The 19089-nt window shown below is 34.9% G+C and overlaps 1 protein-coding gene across 18 annotated transcripts in view; it reads right to left on the reverse strand.

The window, feature by feature from the left end:
- The window catches only part of Nrg4 (neuregulin 4), a 175325-nt gene that overhangs the window by 29488 nt on the left and 126748 nt on the right, over positions 1-19089 (reverse strand). For all 18 annotated transcript variants that reach the window (XR_007106983.1, XR_007106982.1, XR_007106987.1 and 15 more), the window contains exon 6: positions 28-177. Coding sequence is in view for 12 of the 18 variants with exons in the window: in XM_047538881.1 (XP_047394837.1) it covers positions 28-177 (150 nt within the window). In the remaining 6 variants the exon portion in view is untranslated. The remainder of the gene's footprint in view (positions 1-27; positions 178-19089) is intronic.

Raw genomic sequence — 19089 nt, forward strand, 5'->3', positions numbered from 1 at the left:
TCAAGAGCATATTTCTATTTTGGTTACCTGCAAAGGAAGTAGAGGGCTGCAACGGTAAGTGTTACTAGAAGAACAGTCAACGCCAGGAAAGCTGCAAACAGGTTACTTTTGCTTTGGATGCTGGAACTTGGAAGAAAGACTTCTTCACAACGAGCTCCTGTGTAATTTTCAACACACCTACAGGATAAAATTTCAGATAAAGAATGCATCCCTGCTCCATTAGCTATTCTGGATAGCAAAAGGTAGCTAGTATGAAGGAAAGAGACTAATCTTCAGATTGTGACTGTGGCAGAGACATGTCCTATAATGCTCACAGGGCTATGGTCACAATGAAACAAATTAAATTTCTTATAAGATAGGGGCAAATTCTGTAAGGGACCATCCAGTGTATGGGTGGCAACAAGTGGAAGCTTCCAGGCCAATGTATGCTGTCTTCCTTTTCCCTATTTCTAATGGCTTGGAAACTGCAGAAAAATTATATTCAGACTTCTTCTAGATTTTCTTTTGAGATAGGGTCTGCTATGTTAACCCAGGCTGGCCTCAAACTTCCAGGCTCACATGATCCCCCTGTCTCAGCCTCCCAAGTATCTGGAAGTGGTGATGCCAGCAACATGACACCTGGCTTATCTTCTAGATTTTCAATGATATAATTGTTCATATGTTACTCAAATTCATCTAAAATTAATTTTGTTGCATTTGGTACAGATTTAGCTCTAAATGCATTTTTCCTCAAAATTACTAACTTGTTATTTCAGCCTTGTTATTAAATAATCAATACCTTTCCCACTGTTTAACAATGCCTACTTGAACAATTTGTGTAAGTAACAGCATTTCTATTCTTCTTCAATGATGTGTACATCTAATCTTGGGCTTGTACTGCATTGCTTCAATATTGTGACATTATAGTGTATATTGATATCTGGTAGCTCCACTCTGTACCTTACAAGTTTTCTTTGTTAGAATACTTTGTAATATTCTCATGAGCCAACTCAATATTTTAAAGTAAATTACTTTTAGCTCTCTAGAACTATGACAAGACTGGAGGTGTGGCTCAATAGAGGAGCACTTGCCTGGCATGTGCAAGGCCCTGGTTTGATCCCCAGCATCACAAAAACAAAAGCAAGACTAATATATGACAAAGAATGACAATCTTTAGTATTAACAAGTTCCTTTCTCCCTGTTAATGTGCTCAAAGGATTATAAAATACAGAGACTGATAGAAATCAACAAGGATGACACTAACACCAGATTAATTTGATTATTTTGCAGTTGCATTTAAAATAAAGAATAGTATCTTAATATAACTAATTTTTATTTATAAAGCAACCCAAGAAGTCACAGAATAAATCTGCAGTAAACTAAACTTAGCACTAATTCTGTGCAAGTTAAAAAAAAAAAAAAAAGGCAATACATTTTAAGCTGATTTTACTAAAATAGAAAGTATTAATACTCCTCACCTCTTTCTAGCTTAGGTAGGTATTTAGAAATTTATTGTCATTTCTCTAGACTAATAAGGATACAGGCCATGAAAGTTACATGTGAACTAATCACTAGCTTTGACAACTAATGTGATAGACTAATAAAGTACTCTACATATAAATAAAAGGAAAGGATGTCAAGATATAGCACACAGAATCAACTTTAGTCAACTGAGCACAGGAAAGGTGCCATATGAGCCTCCAGCTGTGCCCAGCGTGAGGTAGCAGTGTTACTGTGGGAGCTCCTACTGAGGGTGTTGGGTTAGGGAAAGCAGCAATCCAGATTCCCTCAAACTACTGTGAAGACCAGTTTAGGAGGTAAACAAAGGAAAAGTAAGGATAGGACATGGGTGGCAAACTGAAATGCCAAGTGAAAATATTCTGGGGTAAAATCGCAATTACCTGAAGTCTAAATAATACTAATTTTTCCACAGGTAAGGTGTGTTAAACAACCACGAGAAAAAAAAAGACCAAGTGAAAACAATTTGTTTCTTCCTCCTCTAACTCCACCTCCCATTTCCCCAAAGGGGAACAAACATGCATACACACACCCCTAGAGAGTCAACAGAGGTTATCATAGACAGCACACACTGTCACAGAACAAACAGAGGAAAGGGGCCCTAAGTTTAGTTTTCAAAAGTATCTCCTGAGTAACCAAAACATAAAATAAAAATTCTTCCACAATTTAGTTATTTTTGTTTTTAAAAGAATTCAGCAGGCTGGGCATGGTAGTATAATCCCAGTGACTGAGAAGGCTGAGGCAGAAGAATTTCAAGTTCAAGGCCAGCCTCAGCAACAGTGAGACCCTGTCTCAAAATAAGACATAAAAATGGATGGGGATGTAGATCAGTGGTAGAGTGCCTCTGAGCTCAACCCCTAGTATCACAGGAACAAAATAAAGAATTTAGTAAGTAACAATTATTCACACCTTCTAAACTGTTTTTTTTTAAAGTTTTATCCACTGAAAGAAATTCATGTCATAGTTCTAAAAAAATAGTTCTCATATTTTGAAATAATGTTTAAAATGGGGTTCAATTTCCATTCTAGAAAAATTAACTAGAACCCTAAATAAATAAATCCTCAAATGAGGCAGTATAATTTCTTCTGATAAGGAATATTTATTTTTAAAAACTATAAACTCATTACTTGAATTTCTTAAGGCTGTTCAAGTTTAGGTAAGATTAGACTTCAAGGGAAAAAAAAAAGACAAACTACCTGATGTAACTAACAAAAATATTTTACCTAGGCCATGCTCTGAGTTGGAGGGAGTCAGGAGAATGGTGTATAAAGAAACCTAGAGGTCAGGTCAGATCAGGGGATAAGCAAATAGGAAAAGGCATATGAGGGAAACCAGTTGACAAGAGGGGTTTCTACTGTCTCACTGCTGGGAAAAGCAAACACATGTATTTGTGGGAAAAGTAAAATCCTGATGGTTAACTTTAAACAAAGTCAAGAAAATTTTTTGTTATTGTTTAACTAGTAACCAGAATTTAGAGAAAGGCAAAGGCACATTTAAATATTATACTCTTATCCAAGAAGTAGAACTGGCTAAAAATGAATCTTAAATTTTCAGGTATTTATTATATAAAAAAGTAAATACTGCCTACCAATGATTATGCACAAGGAATCCACTTTTAAACCTCTATCTCTTTTATGATAATGTTATGACCCACTTACAAATGTACAATTTCAAACAAATAACTCTTTTACAGGTAAGCAAGGGTGAATGAAGTACAGATAGAGCTGAGTAAAACATAGAAAGGTCAAGTGTTGCACCAATATTTATGTAAAACCAAGTAGTTTTTGTCTTTATGTGAGTAACTCTCTTGCTAAATTATTTCTGTGCTTCATTTCTGCACAGATTTCCAAGTAGCAAAGAGTTATGCCACCTAACGAGGTGAGTACCAAACACTAAGGGATCATGCCTATTTTCCTGCAATTGAAGATTAATGCTGGAATACTAAGATGAGCAGCTGCAAAACTTGGAATACAGGTTATACCACCAACAATTTGACCCTACATATAGTAGCTATGTTGAGTATATTGGACACAACAGATTCTACAGTGTTCAAGGTAAGTTGTTAACACAGTAGTGACACTTAGCATGAGTAAAAGAACCAGGTTTTGAATCACGTGAACAGAGAGCCATTTAGTTTCAAGAACAAACAGTGGACTGAGAGCTGGAAATAAGTAGTTTCCTGACCCTGTTATCATGCTTGTTGGATATATAATCTTGGGCAACTCAAAAGTCTTTTATGTAAAATCAAAAGAGCAATACCTGCCTTAACTATTTCATAGGGCTATTATCAGAATCAAATAAGACAATATCAAAAAGTTGTGAATACTGAATCATACAAGTGAAATTGAAATGAAAGCAGTCACTTTACAAAGGTCATGTTTACTTAAATGTTGATCTGTAGGGGGAAAAAAAAAGCCTAAGAAAAATTACAGCTAGAAAAGGGTAAGAGCATGGTGATCAATAAATGCATTATTAGTATTACTAAGTATTTCTCAGAAACAAGAGACAGAGTTATAAAATAATAATAAAAGAGTTCACAAGCCAAAGGAAGACTCAATGTCAGTGCCATTTCACTTTCAGTTAACCTGGAAAGAAAAATTCAAATATTGGCATATGTAAAAGGTGACTTCCAGTTAATCAATATTCTGTGGCAATCAAAGTTCAATCTGAAACTCATGAAAAATGATAAAACAAAACAAAAGGAAAAAAATCAATAGAAGTGTTCAAGAAAATAAACTGGCAACATGGGCTTGGATCCTTTTAATAGTTCATTCAGGACCATATGACAACATTTGTAACCAAAATCCTATGAAACTCCTACCACGTTTTTATAGGTCAAGAACTCAGAGAAAACTGGCTCACAACTTTTGCCTCTTTTATTAACTAGTTCCCTAAATGTAACCTTATCAACCTTTTATTATATTCTTAATAGTATCTATAGATAACTTTACTAATATTCAATCTTGCAAAAATTTATCTCTAAATAAGTATGAGTACCTCAAATTTATCAGTCCAATAAAAGCCTACTTAAAAAGAAAAATCCTAGATTCTGTCATGATTGACCATTACCCAGCTAATTCATATGCTGAAATAGATTATAGATTATATCTGAATATAAATGATAAAAATCTACATAAAGAATAATCCATATTTGTCATTAGGTAGTGTATTATTTATAGTTTTATTGTGAAGGATTAAAAGTTTTTAGTTTTAAATCACTGTTGAAAATTTGAAGTATTTTATTTATTTAAACTAACTGAAGAACAGTGAATGAAGGAAGTGTGTCAAAAAACGATAACAGGACTGGGGAGATAGCTCAGCTGGTAGAGTGCTTGCCTCGCAATCACAAGGCCCTGAGTTTGATCCCCAGTACCACAAAAAAAAAAAAAAAAACGATGACAGTCAACTACAGCAGGGTAAAAACATGACTTTCATTAACGGGACTTTGCACTGGTCAATCTTCTCCAATGAATACTTTCTTAGAGAAACACCCTAGAATACTACTGGGTTAATCAGAGCACTGAGGCAAAATATTGTAATTTGTTAGTTTCTTTGTGTGGTCTTCTTATTGACAAAATAATTGACCAAGTCTCTGTTCTTCCTATTTTGCCTGCCTCAAGAAAAACACCAGGGAGAAAAATCTAAAATTATTCTTAAAAAAAGTGTATTATTTTAAAAAATAAAAGAAGAAAAATTAAAACTATAAAGTTACATATATATTTTTAATAACCTATTATGATTCTTGGTAAAAAAATACATATATATTTGTATGTACAAAGTATTTATGCATAAAATTGGTATATATTTTCCCTTTAAGTAGTATTTTCAATAAATATAAAGTTATACTTAAATATTATTAATAATATATAAGTGGGCCTTCCAACTGTCGAGATTTTTCCCTGTTCATGTTTGGTAAAACTTGAGGGTTCAAGACCATAAACCAGGAACAGCTGGAAAGTCTTATACAAATAAACCACAGTTCTAAATGCATTCGTGCTGGCATCTTACCTTCCCAGGCTTCAGGACTCAACAACCTTCTAATGCCCCAACTTGGAATAAGACAAAGAGAAGCCAGCATCAGTTCACTTCCTGACAAAAGAAGTTAAGTATTAGAGCTGGGCAGAAGTCACAGTTGTCACTCTGCATGGTATTCCTGTGTAGCAAATGAAATCTTACTGAAAGATAAAGGAATATTTTTAGCTGCCTTCCAAATGAGATAGTGGATGCAAAGACACTGACCAAAAGCATAACCAAAACTCAGAAGCAAACACATAATTTGATATAAGTTCATTATGCAACAAAAAGAAGAAAATGAAGAAAGTTTAAAGCAAGATATACATTGCTTTTCATTTGCCCTCAGCTTCCTAAAACAGCAATGAGTTAAGCAGAGTTGGTTCTGAAGGGTAGTTTTTGCTCTTGAACAAGTGACACGAATCATTAAGAAAAACTCAGAAGAGAAGTAGTCCTAAGAGAGCAGATAAATTCCCAATGTTGTATAACCATAATCCTGCCTGTGTGAGAAGCACAATGATGTGGCAAAATATGAGCTGTCAAGGAGATTTATCCTAGTAAGTTTTGTTCTAAATATGGGGAGATCAAGAAAGATATCAGTTGTTTCTACTGAGAACTTTAATCAGAGGGTTACTAAAATGAAAAACATTAAAATGCACAGCTTAATAGAGCAGCTGTTTTATTCATTTGCATCTGTTCTATTATCAGCTTTGAGGCTGTTATTTCCGTTCCATAAAGGTGTTCTAAAGATCAATAGTAATTCCTGATATTTGATAAAGCACATGACACAGTGCCAAAAGTCAAAGTAAAAAGGACTTTGCTCTAATTAATCACAGAGGCATTCTGAACTTTTTTCTTTGAACTATAACCTTCTACTAAATTTAGAGATGCAAAGGCTTACATCTTATCTTCAAAAAGAGAATGCCAAGAACCAGCCTATCTTAACCAAGTAACCTTAAGAAAAATTTAAAAATTTTTCTGGTTAATAAAATGACTCAAAATCCTAAGAATTCCTTTTGGAAACCAAGTTTAGTAAAGCATATAGTGATAGACACTACTGATAGACAAAAAATACAAGATATAATTAAATAAGGCAACGTGTCAAATGTGGAAGCACAATAAATTTTGGATTTCTTGTATTTTTCAATTTTAAATAATCCTCAGCCATAATCATTTTAGTTTCTTGGAACACTAGCCTTTCAGAGATTACATATTTTTACTTCTAAATTACATCTCTTAAATAGATCTCAGTCTTTATCACCTGACAAGCAATGATTTCTACCTAATAGTGGGACTGCTACTGCCGTGGATAGCACTGAGTTTGGTTTCTGCCAAGGCAGCAAAGCCCCTCTCTGATCTGAGATTCCGGCCATATGAACAAGTACTGCTTGGGAGGGTCCCGGTAAAACCAGAGCTTACTAAGAGTCACTCTGGGTAACACTTACCACAGATCATGCTTTGCTGATTTAAAACTAACACAAAATCCTACCTCCACATTGTGTGATGCTTGGTTCTAGGTGATCCCAGGATAGGTCACAAGATGCACAGAGGAAAGTGAGGTCACAAGTCAAGGCCTCACCAGCTGGTGATGCAGGCATAGGTGAAGATAAACCTTTCCTCAACTTTTGCTACAAGAAACTGCTCAGTTCTAGTTGGAAGGCTTGTTGACTTGTGTCTAACTTTGCCAAAAAGCCAAGGGCTGCTGCCTGGTTTGTTCTGTTTGAAGGGAATGACAACAATAGCAAAAGGACTAGCGGGTGTCTTGTCAGACCTTTTTCGGTTATTTGATAATATAGGGTTGCACTTTTCATTGTTTTTATTTTACAACTCAGTAAATTGTAGGAAACTTACAGTAATGCAAATATATTTTGTTCAGTATAAGACAAAAGACTGGCCTGAGGGTACTGATCAGTTTTATACCTATTTGTAAATTCATTTCAACATGTCTGATAACCTATATATGTTTGTGTTAGTAAATTCTCCTCCAGGTCAATTATGATATCTTGTGTTTTCCTCATTAAATAATCTCTTCATTATTAATCAGTTGAATACATCTCGATACATCTTCCTTTTATATTTGAAAAGAGCAGGGTGTGCCCTGTCCTAAAGTTACTCCATTTGCAGTACAAATGCTAAGGCAGAATGAACTGGCATCTTGTCTGGGCACATAGAAAACCATCACACATTGAACACATAGAACTTACCAAGAAAAACCACCACCAGCTCTAAAGAACAATCATAAGGTACAGACTGATAATCAGTTAATTAATTAATTCATGCTTATAAAAATTACTACTTATCAAATTAGATCAGGGGCACACAGACACAAGGACTTGTCAAGACCCTTTCACCTTGACAGCTTCATGGCTGGCTTCACTAATTCCTTTTCTGATCATATGCAGGGGCTCTTTGCATTTGTTCTTTGCATTACCTCTTTATATTCTGCGGCCACCTTAACTCATTCTCAGCCTCTTTATAACCTATTACCACTGTATGAAGTGTGATGGGTGATTTGGGTGTTATAGATACTAATAATTAAGACTGGAATGGAATAAAAGAACTTGCCATTGCCCCGGTCATGAATGCCAAGGAAAATCAGGAGTACTTAGTGAACTAAAGTTGATGAAACTGATGTAGCTTGTGAATTTACTGATACTCAATAAATACTGACATTGTGGAAAGATGCAAATGTGATTATCTATGTATATGGAATAACTCATTTATTATAATATTTGTATGAAAAATCATGATTTTTCCCTTTTATGATTTTTAAAAAAGCAGTTTTAAAACCATTGAGATTCCCATGGATTCACCTGGCAAAGCTAGATGAATGCAGTTGCCAAAGAACACTTCTCTTGAGTAGCTTATGCTCTAGCATGTCTTTTTGTGGCTCTGAGGTGAATCCAAAGCAGAACTTTAAATCTGTTGGTACTCTGTTTCTCTATATATTTTTTTCCCTCTCTACTAATTTAATGTCTTTTTTTTTTTGGTTCATTTATGGTATATAGATTATTAGGAAGAGCAATGATAAGGGCTTTGGTTTTACAGTTTGACCATCTAAAGATTATAGTTGATGGGTGATGACAGAGATATATTCTCTATTGGGTAAGAGATGACAGAGACTCTGAATTGATTAAAAATGTTATGCTCACTGGGAAGGAGAACATCTCTTTGACATGTGGATCAGTGGATTTTATGTCTCTGTGCTTACTCTTGACTTGTGCCAAATATATAGATCTGAAGTTATAAGCTCTGTCTCTGTGTGTCTAAACTTCAGGAAGGCTTTTACCTCTCATTATGTGAGGATGAAGTTTCTATCTTAATATCAGGGAATATTAATAAATGACAGTATGGAGTCTCTCTAATTAAAGGAGTACTTATTCTGACTTACATAGGGATAAATACACTTTTATATAACCGAATATTCCTAAAATTCCCAGAATAAGGAAATTCGACTTTTTTTTTTTTTTTTTGGTACTAGGGATTGAACTCAGGGGCACCCAACCACTGAGCCACATCCCCAGCCATATTTCGTATTTTATTTAGAGACGGGGTCTCACTGAGTTGCTTAGTGCCACACCATTGCTGAGGTTGGCTTTGAATTTGTGATCCTCCTGCCCCAGCCTCCTGAGCCACTGGGATTATAGGTCTGCACACCACACCACACCTGGCAGGAAATTTGAACTTCTAATGCTCAAAATGTGCTGAGATTAAATAAAATCCTTCTCACCAAAACTAAGACTTATTTTGAGAATTTACTTCATATTAATAAGAGTAAATCTTTCACAAACAAGACTAACTTAATAGTTTTGATTTAATTAAAAACAGCTATATCTTTTTCCTGGGTTATCAATATTACATATATGTATTACAGATTCAAGATGGCAGATTAGAGAAAGGCTGTTGTTGCTCCTGGCTTAGGAGTCCAACAGTGGGAGTACTATTTCTCAGCAAGGTGGGTGAAAGAGGGACTTCACTGAAATTCAATATTGGACAGTCTCTTAGAGACTCAGAAAGGTGAGTGCATTGAACAAAGAACAACAACAACAAAAAAGCACAAGAAAGAGTACACTGGAGCCAACCTGCAGCAGCAGCAGTGGTGCTGGGTCACCAGAGGGAAGGAATAAATAAGTAGAGAGAAAGACAGTGGACACATTTGGCACAGAAAAACCTGTAGAAGAAAAAAGCAGCTTGAACTTAGCTGATCCAGAGGCTGCACAGCAAACTTATTTGAAAAGAGCTGTGTATTTCTCAACTGGCAAGCAGAGGGATGAAGTGGGGAGCTATCTTGCCACAACTTGCTGCTATAGAAGCCCAGAGAATCATAGCAAATATTGCCACACTGCCCTGGCAAGTTCCTATCATGTGGCCTTGGGTGTATCTAGTAGAACATGAAAGAAACAGGCACAGAGAAGACTGTACCCATTAGAACTCTGCAGCAGCCCCACCCTGGCAGTACAGTGATCTGGTCTGTCTACAGTACTTCCCATTCCATCCTACCTTACTGGTGAGAATGGAAGTTGTAAGCTATTTAAAGCAGTTTCAGCTTTAGACGACTCCAGCTGGCAGCTTGGTGATCAACACAAAAAAGGAAGGTGTTAAAAACACTCCAGTCCTTGCTTACTTGTTTTCTCAGGCATTTTCTCTCTCCACAGCTCAAGAATCAGAAAGGACAAGTCAGACATAGGCAGTGACCATCCATCCTCATCTGGAGTTTTGACCAACTTAGTGGAAACAATTCTTTCATTTTTCATTAAAAATCACCTCTCCCCCTTTGGTGTTCTTGCTGTGCTGACTGGTTTGTGGATGTATATGTGTGTGCGTGCGTGTGTGCACATGTGTGTTTATCTCCACATATTTGAATATATTCACACACATACACACACATATTTGTTTCTCTCTCTTTTTTTTTAATGATTGCTATTTTTCCTTGTCTTTTGCAGGTTAGGGTTTTTTTTTTTCATCTTTTTTTGTCTGTTTGTTTCTCTTTCCCTCCTTTCTTCTCCAACAGCCAAATTCTATCATTCTTTCTCTCTTCTGTCACTTAGTTTTTTAAATTATATTTTCTCCTCCTTTCACTTGCTACATCTCTTCTGCTTTCTCTCTTTTCACATTTTGAACATTCTAAACTTCTTCTTACCTTCCTATCACATTTTCTTTTCTCTTAATGAACTGTATTTTCACCATCTTTTAGAACTATATTTTTGGAGGGTACCAGGGATTGAACTCAGGGGCACTCAACCACTGAGCCACATCCCCAGTCCTTTTTTGTATTTTATTTAGAGACAGTGTTTCACTGAGTTGCTTAGCACCTCCCTGTTGCTGAGGCTGGCTTTGAACTTGTGATCCTCCTGCCTCAGCCTCCTGAGCAGCTGGGATTATAGCTGTGCGCCACCGTGCCCAGCTTGTCTTTTAGAACTATTTAGTTTATACAACTCCTGTCCACATCATGTTGCTGCAGTGATTAGTACTATGGATGGCACTGTTGACACATATTGTTTAATGCCAGATCTAATTCATGGCTATTTATTGTTTGTTTTTGGCAACTGCTGACTCCACCATTTCTGTTTTGGGGATAATTAGTGCTGCAGATGTCATGGTAGGCAATAGATATTTATTTTAAAGCTGTTTATTGTTGGCTTCTGTTATTGCTATTGTTTCCCTCTTTTCTATGAGGTGCTTGGAATCTATGGAGACTCCACAAATTCAAAGGGTAGAGACTCTACTGCTCAACTAAACGCAGTCAATAGATACTGTGCCTTGCTCCACACACAAATTAAACACACTCAAATTTCAGAGATACTTCAATACAAAGAAGAGACAACTAGGACCCAAGGGGAAACAGCTATTGGAGGAGAGGGCCTAGATCTGACTGATGGATATCTACTCCTACAGAAAAAACAGAATTAAGACAAAGGCTGTGTAAAATATATGTATCTATGAGGGGTCTCAATCTAGACCACTCTAGAACATTTTGGCAAGAGAAAGTTGTGCCCTAAAAAGGCTCACACTTAAGACCAGAAGAGAAACCCATTCTAACAGATGCATAAAACCCAACACAGGAACACAGGAACATAAGAAGTATGAAAACACAAGGTAATGTGATGCTTCTTAAAATTCATAATTCATCAGCAACTGACTCCAAAAATACTGAAGGAGATGAAATACCAGAAAAAGAATTCAAAGGAATGATTATAAAAATGATAAGTGAATTCTAAAAACAAACAACTGAATAAGTTAAAGAAGTCAGCACAGGATATGAATGAGAAAATCAATAAGGAGATAGAGATGCTGAAAAAAGAACCAAAGAAAAATCTTGGAAATGAAAGACACACTAAATCAAATAAAATGTTCAGATGAATGTATCCATAATAGAATAGACCATGCTTAAGACAGAGTCTCAGAGCTGGAAGACAAACTGGCCAGTCCTGAACATTCAGAAAATATTAAAGAAAAGAAGTAACAGTGATGAGAATATGTAAGAACTCTGGAACCTAAGAGACCAAATTTAACAAACAGTGGAATTGAAGAAGGTCATGAGATGCAGGATAATGAATGGATAACCTCTTTAAGGAAATAATAACAGAAAAACTTCCAAACCTTGAGAAAATGAAATGGACATCCAGATGCCAGATATATTCAGAATCCAAATAGACAAAATCTAAAAGAACTTCAGCACAACACATTAAAATGTCTAACATAACAGAACAAGGATAGAATGTTACAAGCCTCTGGAAAAAAACATCAAGTCATATTTAGAAGCAAACCATTTTTTTTCTATTTTCTTAACACAAATTCTAAAATGCAGGAGGGGATTCTAAGCCCTGAAAGAAATGACTGTCAATCAGTATTCCTATATACAGCAAAGTTAACCTTCAGAATGGAATAGGAAATGAAAACCTACCATGACAAGCAAAAACTAAAAGAATTCATGACTTACTAAGCTGGCCTACAGAAAATACTTAGTGCAATCCTACACACAGGATAAAAAACAAGCCTCACAAATGGACAAATCTCATTTGAAGAATAGCTAAGCAAATGAGAAAATAGGACCAAATTAAATATTAGAAATAAATCAAAATGGTAGAAATTAATAAATGTCTCTCTATAACAACACTGAAGTGCTGAGAAGAGAAGCTGAAAATATTTTGAACTCCGACAGAAAGAATTAACTTTTTATTGAGATTTTTTCTCTTTTCTTTTTTTTTTTTCTTTGTTCAATTTTGACCTTAATGGTACATGGATCATTATATACATGGTATATGGACAATTTAGACATACTTATATTTTTTTCTCATTTCTAGTATTTTTTTTTGTAGTTGGAGATGGACAGTATGCCTTTATTTTATTTGTTTATCTTTATGTAGTGCTGCGGATTGAACCCAGTGCCTCGTACATGCTAGGCAAGCACTCTGCCACTGAGCTACCGCCCCAGCCCCTCATTTCTAGTATTTTTGAAGCCAGTTATTTTTCATGGATCAGTTTTTTGAGGACTAGGATGTTTGATTAGTGTATTTTAGTTTTGTTTGATATTCTTTGTTTATTTTTAATTTTAAAAAAAATTTTACTTTATATTTTTCACATACCTGTTTCCCTTGATTCTATTTCTCTCTTTTCTTCCACTAACAATCTCTTTCACTCTTCCTTTAATTTTTTACTTGTCTTCTCTTCTGCCTCATAATCATCACATCCTATATTTTCTTTTCTCTCCCTGTCCAACATTTGAAACTGTAAACTCTTTTGCAAACTTGCTGTTTTTATTGTGAGCAATAACTGATCATCATTTGTTTATTGTGATACTTAACACTGTAGACATCACAATGGGAATTATTTAGTTTAATGCTGTATATTGTTTGCATTGGTTGTTGTTATTATTCGTTTCCCCCTTAACAGTGAGATACTGGAAACCTTCAGGGACACTATAAGTTCACAGGGTAGAAACTCTACCTCAGATCCATGCTGTTAGGTGGGAAGACATACAAACAACATGAAAAAGCAAGGGAACAACTCACCCCAAACAAACCAAGATGCTCCAATAATGAAATCTATCAACACCACAGTGGAGGAAATGTCAGAGAAGGAGTTTAAAATGTATGCAGTTACAACTGTTCTGCAAAGCAAAGGATGGTATAAGGAATAAAATCAAAGAGAAAGTACAGGAAGTGAATGTTCACTTCAATAAAGAGGAAACGATACTGGGGGAAAAAAAAAAAAACAAGCAGAAATCCTCAAAATGAAGGAATCAATAAACCAAATTAAGAACTCAATAGAAAGCATCACCAAAAGACTAGCTCACTTGGAAGACAGTTTCAGGCAATGAAGACAAAATATATAATCTTGAAAACAAAGCTGATCATGGAGAAAAGATGTTAAGAGAACATGAACAGAACTTCCAAGAAACATGGGATAATGTGCAAAAACCAAATTTAAAATTTATTAGCATAGATGAAGTCTTGGAGGTACAAAAGAAAGAAATGCACAATCTTTTCAAAGAAAAATATCAGAAAATTTCCCAAGTGTAAAGAATGAAATGGAAAAGCAAATACAGGAGGCTTACAGGAATCCAAATATACACAATTAAAACAGACCCACACCAGGGCACATTTTTATGAAAATGACTTACAGAATAAAGATAGAATTTTAGAGTCTGACAGAGAAAAAATGGCAGGCAACATTTAGAGAAAAACCAATCTGGATATCAGCTGATTTCCCAACCCAGGCCCTCAGAGCTAGAAGGTCTTGGAATAATATATACCAAGTTCTGAAAGAAAGTGGATGCCACCCAGGAATACCATACCCAGCAAACTTAAGCTTCAGAATTGATGATGAAATAATAACCTTCTACAATAAAAGTTAAAAGAATTCACAACTAGAAAGTTTGCACAATAAAACATTCTCAATAACACATTTCATGAAAAATAAAAGTGAAAACCAGCAAAGGGAGGAACTGCACTAAAAGAACAGTGAATCAAAGGAGAAATGAATTAAAATTAAAATCCAGAAATAAATCAAAATGATGGAATAAAAATCACATCTTGATAATAACATTGAACGAAAATGGTCTAAAATCATCAATCAATCAAAAGATACAGACTGGCAAATTGGATTAAAACACAAGACACAACAATATGTTGTCTTCAAGAGACTCACCTCATAGGTAAAGACATCCACATACAGAAGGTAAAAGGATGGGAAAAAACATATGATTTGCATGGATGTTGTAAACAAGCAGGATTTTCTATCATATCAGATAAAGAGGAATTCAAGTCAAAGTTAATCAGAAGCTACAAATCAGGGCATTTCATACTGCTTAAGGGAATTATACATCAATGAGACATAACAATTGTAAATATATATGCCCCAAACAATGGAGCACCTATGTACATCAAATAAACCCTTCTTAATTTTAAGAAGAAAATAGACCACAACACAATAATAGTGGGTGACTTTAATACATCTCTCTTACTGCTAGATAGATCCTCTAAACAAAAAATAAAGAAGCTACAGAACTAAAAGAAAATTAATAATTTAGACTTAACAGACAATGTTTCATCCATCAACGACTGAATACACTTTCTTCTCAGCAGCGCATGGATATTTCTCTAAAATAAACCATATCATAGGCCACAAAGCAACTCTTGGCAAATACAAAAAAAAAGAGATAATACTTTGTATCCTATCATATCATAATGGAATCAAATTAGTAATCAATCATAAAATAAAACACAGAAGCTACTCTAACACCTTAAGACTAAATAATATGCTACTGAATGATGACTGGATAGCATAAGAAATCAGAGATAGAATTTAAGAATACTTAAACATGAACGAGAATAGTGATACAGCATATCAAAATCTCTGGGACACTATGAAGGCAGTGCTAAAAGTAAAGTTCATTGCATTGAGCTCATTCATTAAAAGAATAGAAAATAAATAACCTATCATTACATCTCAAAACCCTAGAAAAAGAACACCACCACCAAAAGCAGAAGAAATTAAATAATTAAAATCAGAGATGAAACTAAAATAAAAGAAAATCTAAAAATTTGACAAAATGAAAAGCTGGTTCTTTGAAAAAAATCAATAAAATTGATAAACCCTTAGCTAAGCTAACAAAGAAAGAGAGAAAACTCAAAATACTAAAATTCATGATGAAAAAGGAAATATCACAATGGACACTAAGGAAACATGATAATCAGAAGTTATTTTGAAAACTTATACTCCAGTAAAATAGAAAATCTTGAAGACATTGACAAATTTCTAGAACCAGATGACCTACCCAAAATGAATCAGGTGGACATAAGAAAATTTAAACAGATCAATTTCAAGAAATGAAATTGAAGATGCCATCAAAAGCTTGGTAGAACTTGGTTGAGTTCTATTAGATTATCAAAGAAGAACCTACACCAATCTCCCTCAAATTATTGCATGAAAACAAAAGAAAGGAGCCCTTCGGAACTCATTCTATGAAACTCATATCACCCTGATACCAAAACCAGACAAAGACACATCAAAAAAAGACAATTTCAAACAAATATCCCTGATGAACACAGATGCAAAAATTCTTAACAAAATATTGGGAAATGGCATACAAAACATATTAAAAAGATAATGTACCAAGATCAAGTGGGGTTCACCATATGGAAATCAATAAATGTAATTCATCACATCATCAGACTATCAGAGTTAAAGACAAGAATCACATATTATCTCAATAGATGCAGAAAAATCATTTGACAAAATACAGCACCACTTCATGTTCAAAACACTAGAAAAAACAGGAATAGTAGGAACATACTGCAACATTATAAAAGCTATAAATGCTAAACCCAAGGCCAACATCATTCTAAATGAGGAAATATTGGAAGCATTCCCTCTCAAAACCGGAACAAGACAAGAAGACAGGAAAGCCCTCTTTCTTTTTTTTTTTTTTTTTTTTCCTATATTTCTTTTTTCTTTTCTTTTCTCTCTGTTTTTTTTTTTTTTTTTTTTTTTTGGTTTTTTTTTTTTTTTTTGTACCGGGGATTGAACTCAGGGGTGCTCAACTACTGAGCCACATCCCCAGCCCTATTTTGTATTTTATTTGGATACAGGGTCTCACTGAGTTGCTTAGTACCTTGCCATTGCTGATACTGGCTTTGAACTTGTGATCCTCCTGCCTCAGCCTCCTGAGCAGCTAGGATTATAGGTGTGTGTCACTGTGCTCAGCTAGGGATGCCCTCTTTCACCACTTCTATTCAACATAATCCTAGAAACTAAAAGTCAGAGCAATTAGACAGAAGAAAGAAATTAAAGGGATACAAATAGGAAAAGAAGAACTCAAACTATTCCTATTTGCTGACAACATAATTCTATGTCTAGACAACCAAAAAAATGCCACCAAAAAACTTCTAGGAACACATAAATGAATTCAGCAAAGTAGCAGGATATAAAAATTAACATCTGTAAATCAGTTGCATTCCTATACATCAATGATGAATCAAATAAAAGAGAAATTAGGAAAACTATCCATTCACAACAGCCTCAAAGAAAATAAACTATTTGGGAATCAATTTAATAAAAGAGGTAAAAGACCTCCACAATGAAAACTACAAAACACTAAAAAAGAAATTGGGGAAGTCCTTAGAAGATGGAAAGATTTCCCATGTTCTTGGATAGGCAGAATTAATATTGTCAAAATGGCTGTACTATCAAAAATGATATACAGATTTAATGCAATTCCTATTAGGTTCCTGATGATGTTCTGCATAGACATGGTAAAGGCAGTCATGAAATTCATTCTGGAATAATAAGAGGCCCAGAATAGCCAACACAATCCTCAGGGAGAAAAGTGAAGCAGGAGGAATCACCATACCAGGCCTTAAATTATACTATAGAGCAATAGTAACAAAAACAGCATGGTATTAGCACTAAAACAGACATGAAGACCAGTAGTACAGAATAGAAGACACAGAGACAAACCCACAAAAATACAGTTATCTCATAATAGATAAAGGTGCTGTAAACATACATTGGAGAAAAGATAGCCTCTTCAACAAATGGTGCTGAGAAAACTGTAAATCTATATGTAATAGAATGAAATTAGACCCCTATCTCCTACCCTTCACAAAACTCAACTCTAAATAGATCAAGGACCTAGGCATTAGAGCAGAAACCCTGCTCCTTCTAGATGAAAAAGAAGGCCCAAATCTCCATCGTGTTGGCTTAGGAACCAAATTCCTCAACAAGATTCCAAAAGTGCAATAAGTAAAACCAAGAACCAGTAACTGGGATTGTATCAAACTAAAAAAGTTTCTTCACAGCGAACAATCAAGAACATGAAGAGAAAGCCTATAGAATGGGAGAAAAATCTTTGCCACCTGCATCTTAGAGCACTGATCTCCAGGATACATAAAGAACTCAAAAACTTAACACCAAAAAAACAAAGAACCCAGTCAATAAGTGGGCAAAGGAACTGAACAGACACTACACAGAAGAAAAAAATATGAAATTAAATTATACTACAGAGCAAATATATGAAAAAAATGTTCATCACCACTAGTAATTAGAGAAATGCAAACTAAAACTACACAGATTTCATCTCATTTCAGTCAGAGTGGCAATTATCAAGAACACAAGCAAACAATAAATATTGATGAGGATGTGGGGAGAAAGACACACTCATCCATTGCTGGTGGGAATGCAAATTGGTGCAACCACTATGGAAAGTAGCATGAAGATTCCTCAGAAAACTTGGAATGGAATCACCATTTGACCCAGTTATCCCACTCCTCCACATATACCTAAAGGACTTAAAAGCAGCATACTGTTGTGACTTGGTCACATTGATGTTTATAGCAGCTCAATTCACAATAGCTAAGCTATGGAACCAACCTAGGTGCGCTTCAACAAATGAATGGATGAATAAAATGTGGTACATATACACAGTGGAGTATTACTCAGCCATAAAGAAGAATGAAATTATGGCATTTGCTAGTAAATAGATAGAACTGGAGGCAATCATGCTAAGTGAAATAAGCCAATTCCCCCAAATCAAAGGCCAAATGTTCTCTCTTATATGTGAATGCTGACTCACAATAGGTGGTGGGGAGGGAGGAGTACAGGTTTACCAGACCAGATGGGAGAAACAGGGGAAGGGAAAGACAGGAGAATGAATTGGACAAACTTTCCTATGTTCATATATGAATACATGACCACTGTAACTCCACATTATATACAACCACATGAATGGGAAGTTATACTCCATGTATGTATGATATATCAAAATACATTCTTCTGTCATGTATAATTAAAAAGAATAAATTAAAAAATACATCATAGTACCTGCATAAAATATAATACTATGCAGATATAACAAAGTACTCTATGTATTGACATGGAAAGATCTCTAAAATGTATTACAAAGAGAAAAAGGAAAGGTAGAAAACAGTGTTAAAATGAATAGAAAATAAGATTTCAGGCTGGTATCAGCTTATGTGTTTATGTGCCACATGAGGACATTTCAGCTATGAAAATGTTATAACACAAACATTACTCATGTTTGTGGTCATGTAGGTATAATCAAACCTTACTGCCAGTCAT

The sequence above is a fragment of the Sciurus carolinensis genome, chromosome 2 (assembly GCF_902686445.1).
Source record: "Sciurus carolinensis chromosome 2, mSciCar1.2, whole genome shotgun sequence".
Classification (NCBI taxonomy): Eukaryota; Metazoa; Chordata; class Mammalia; order Rodentia; family Sciuridae; genus Sciurus; species Sciurus carolinensis.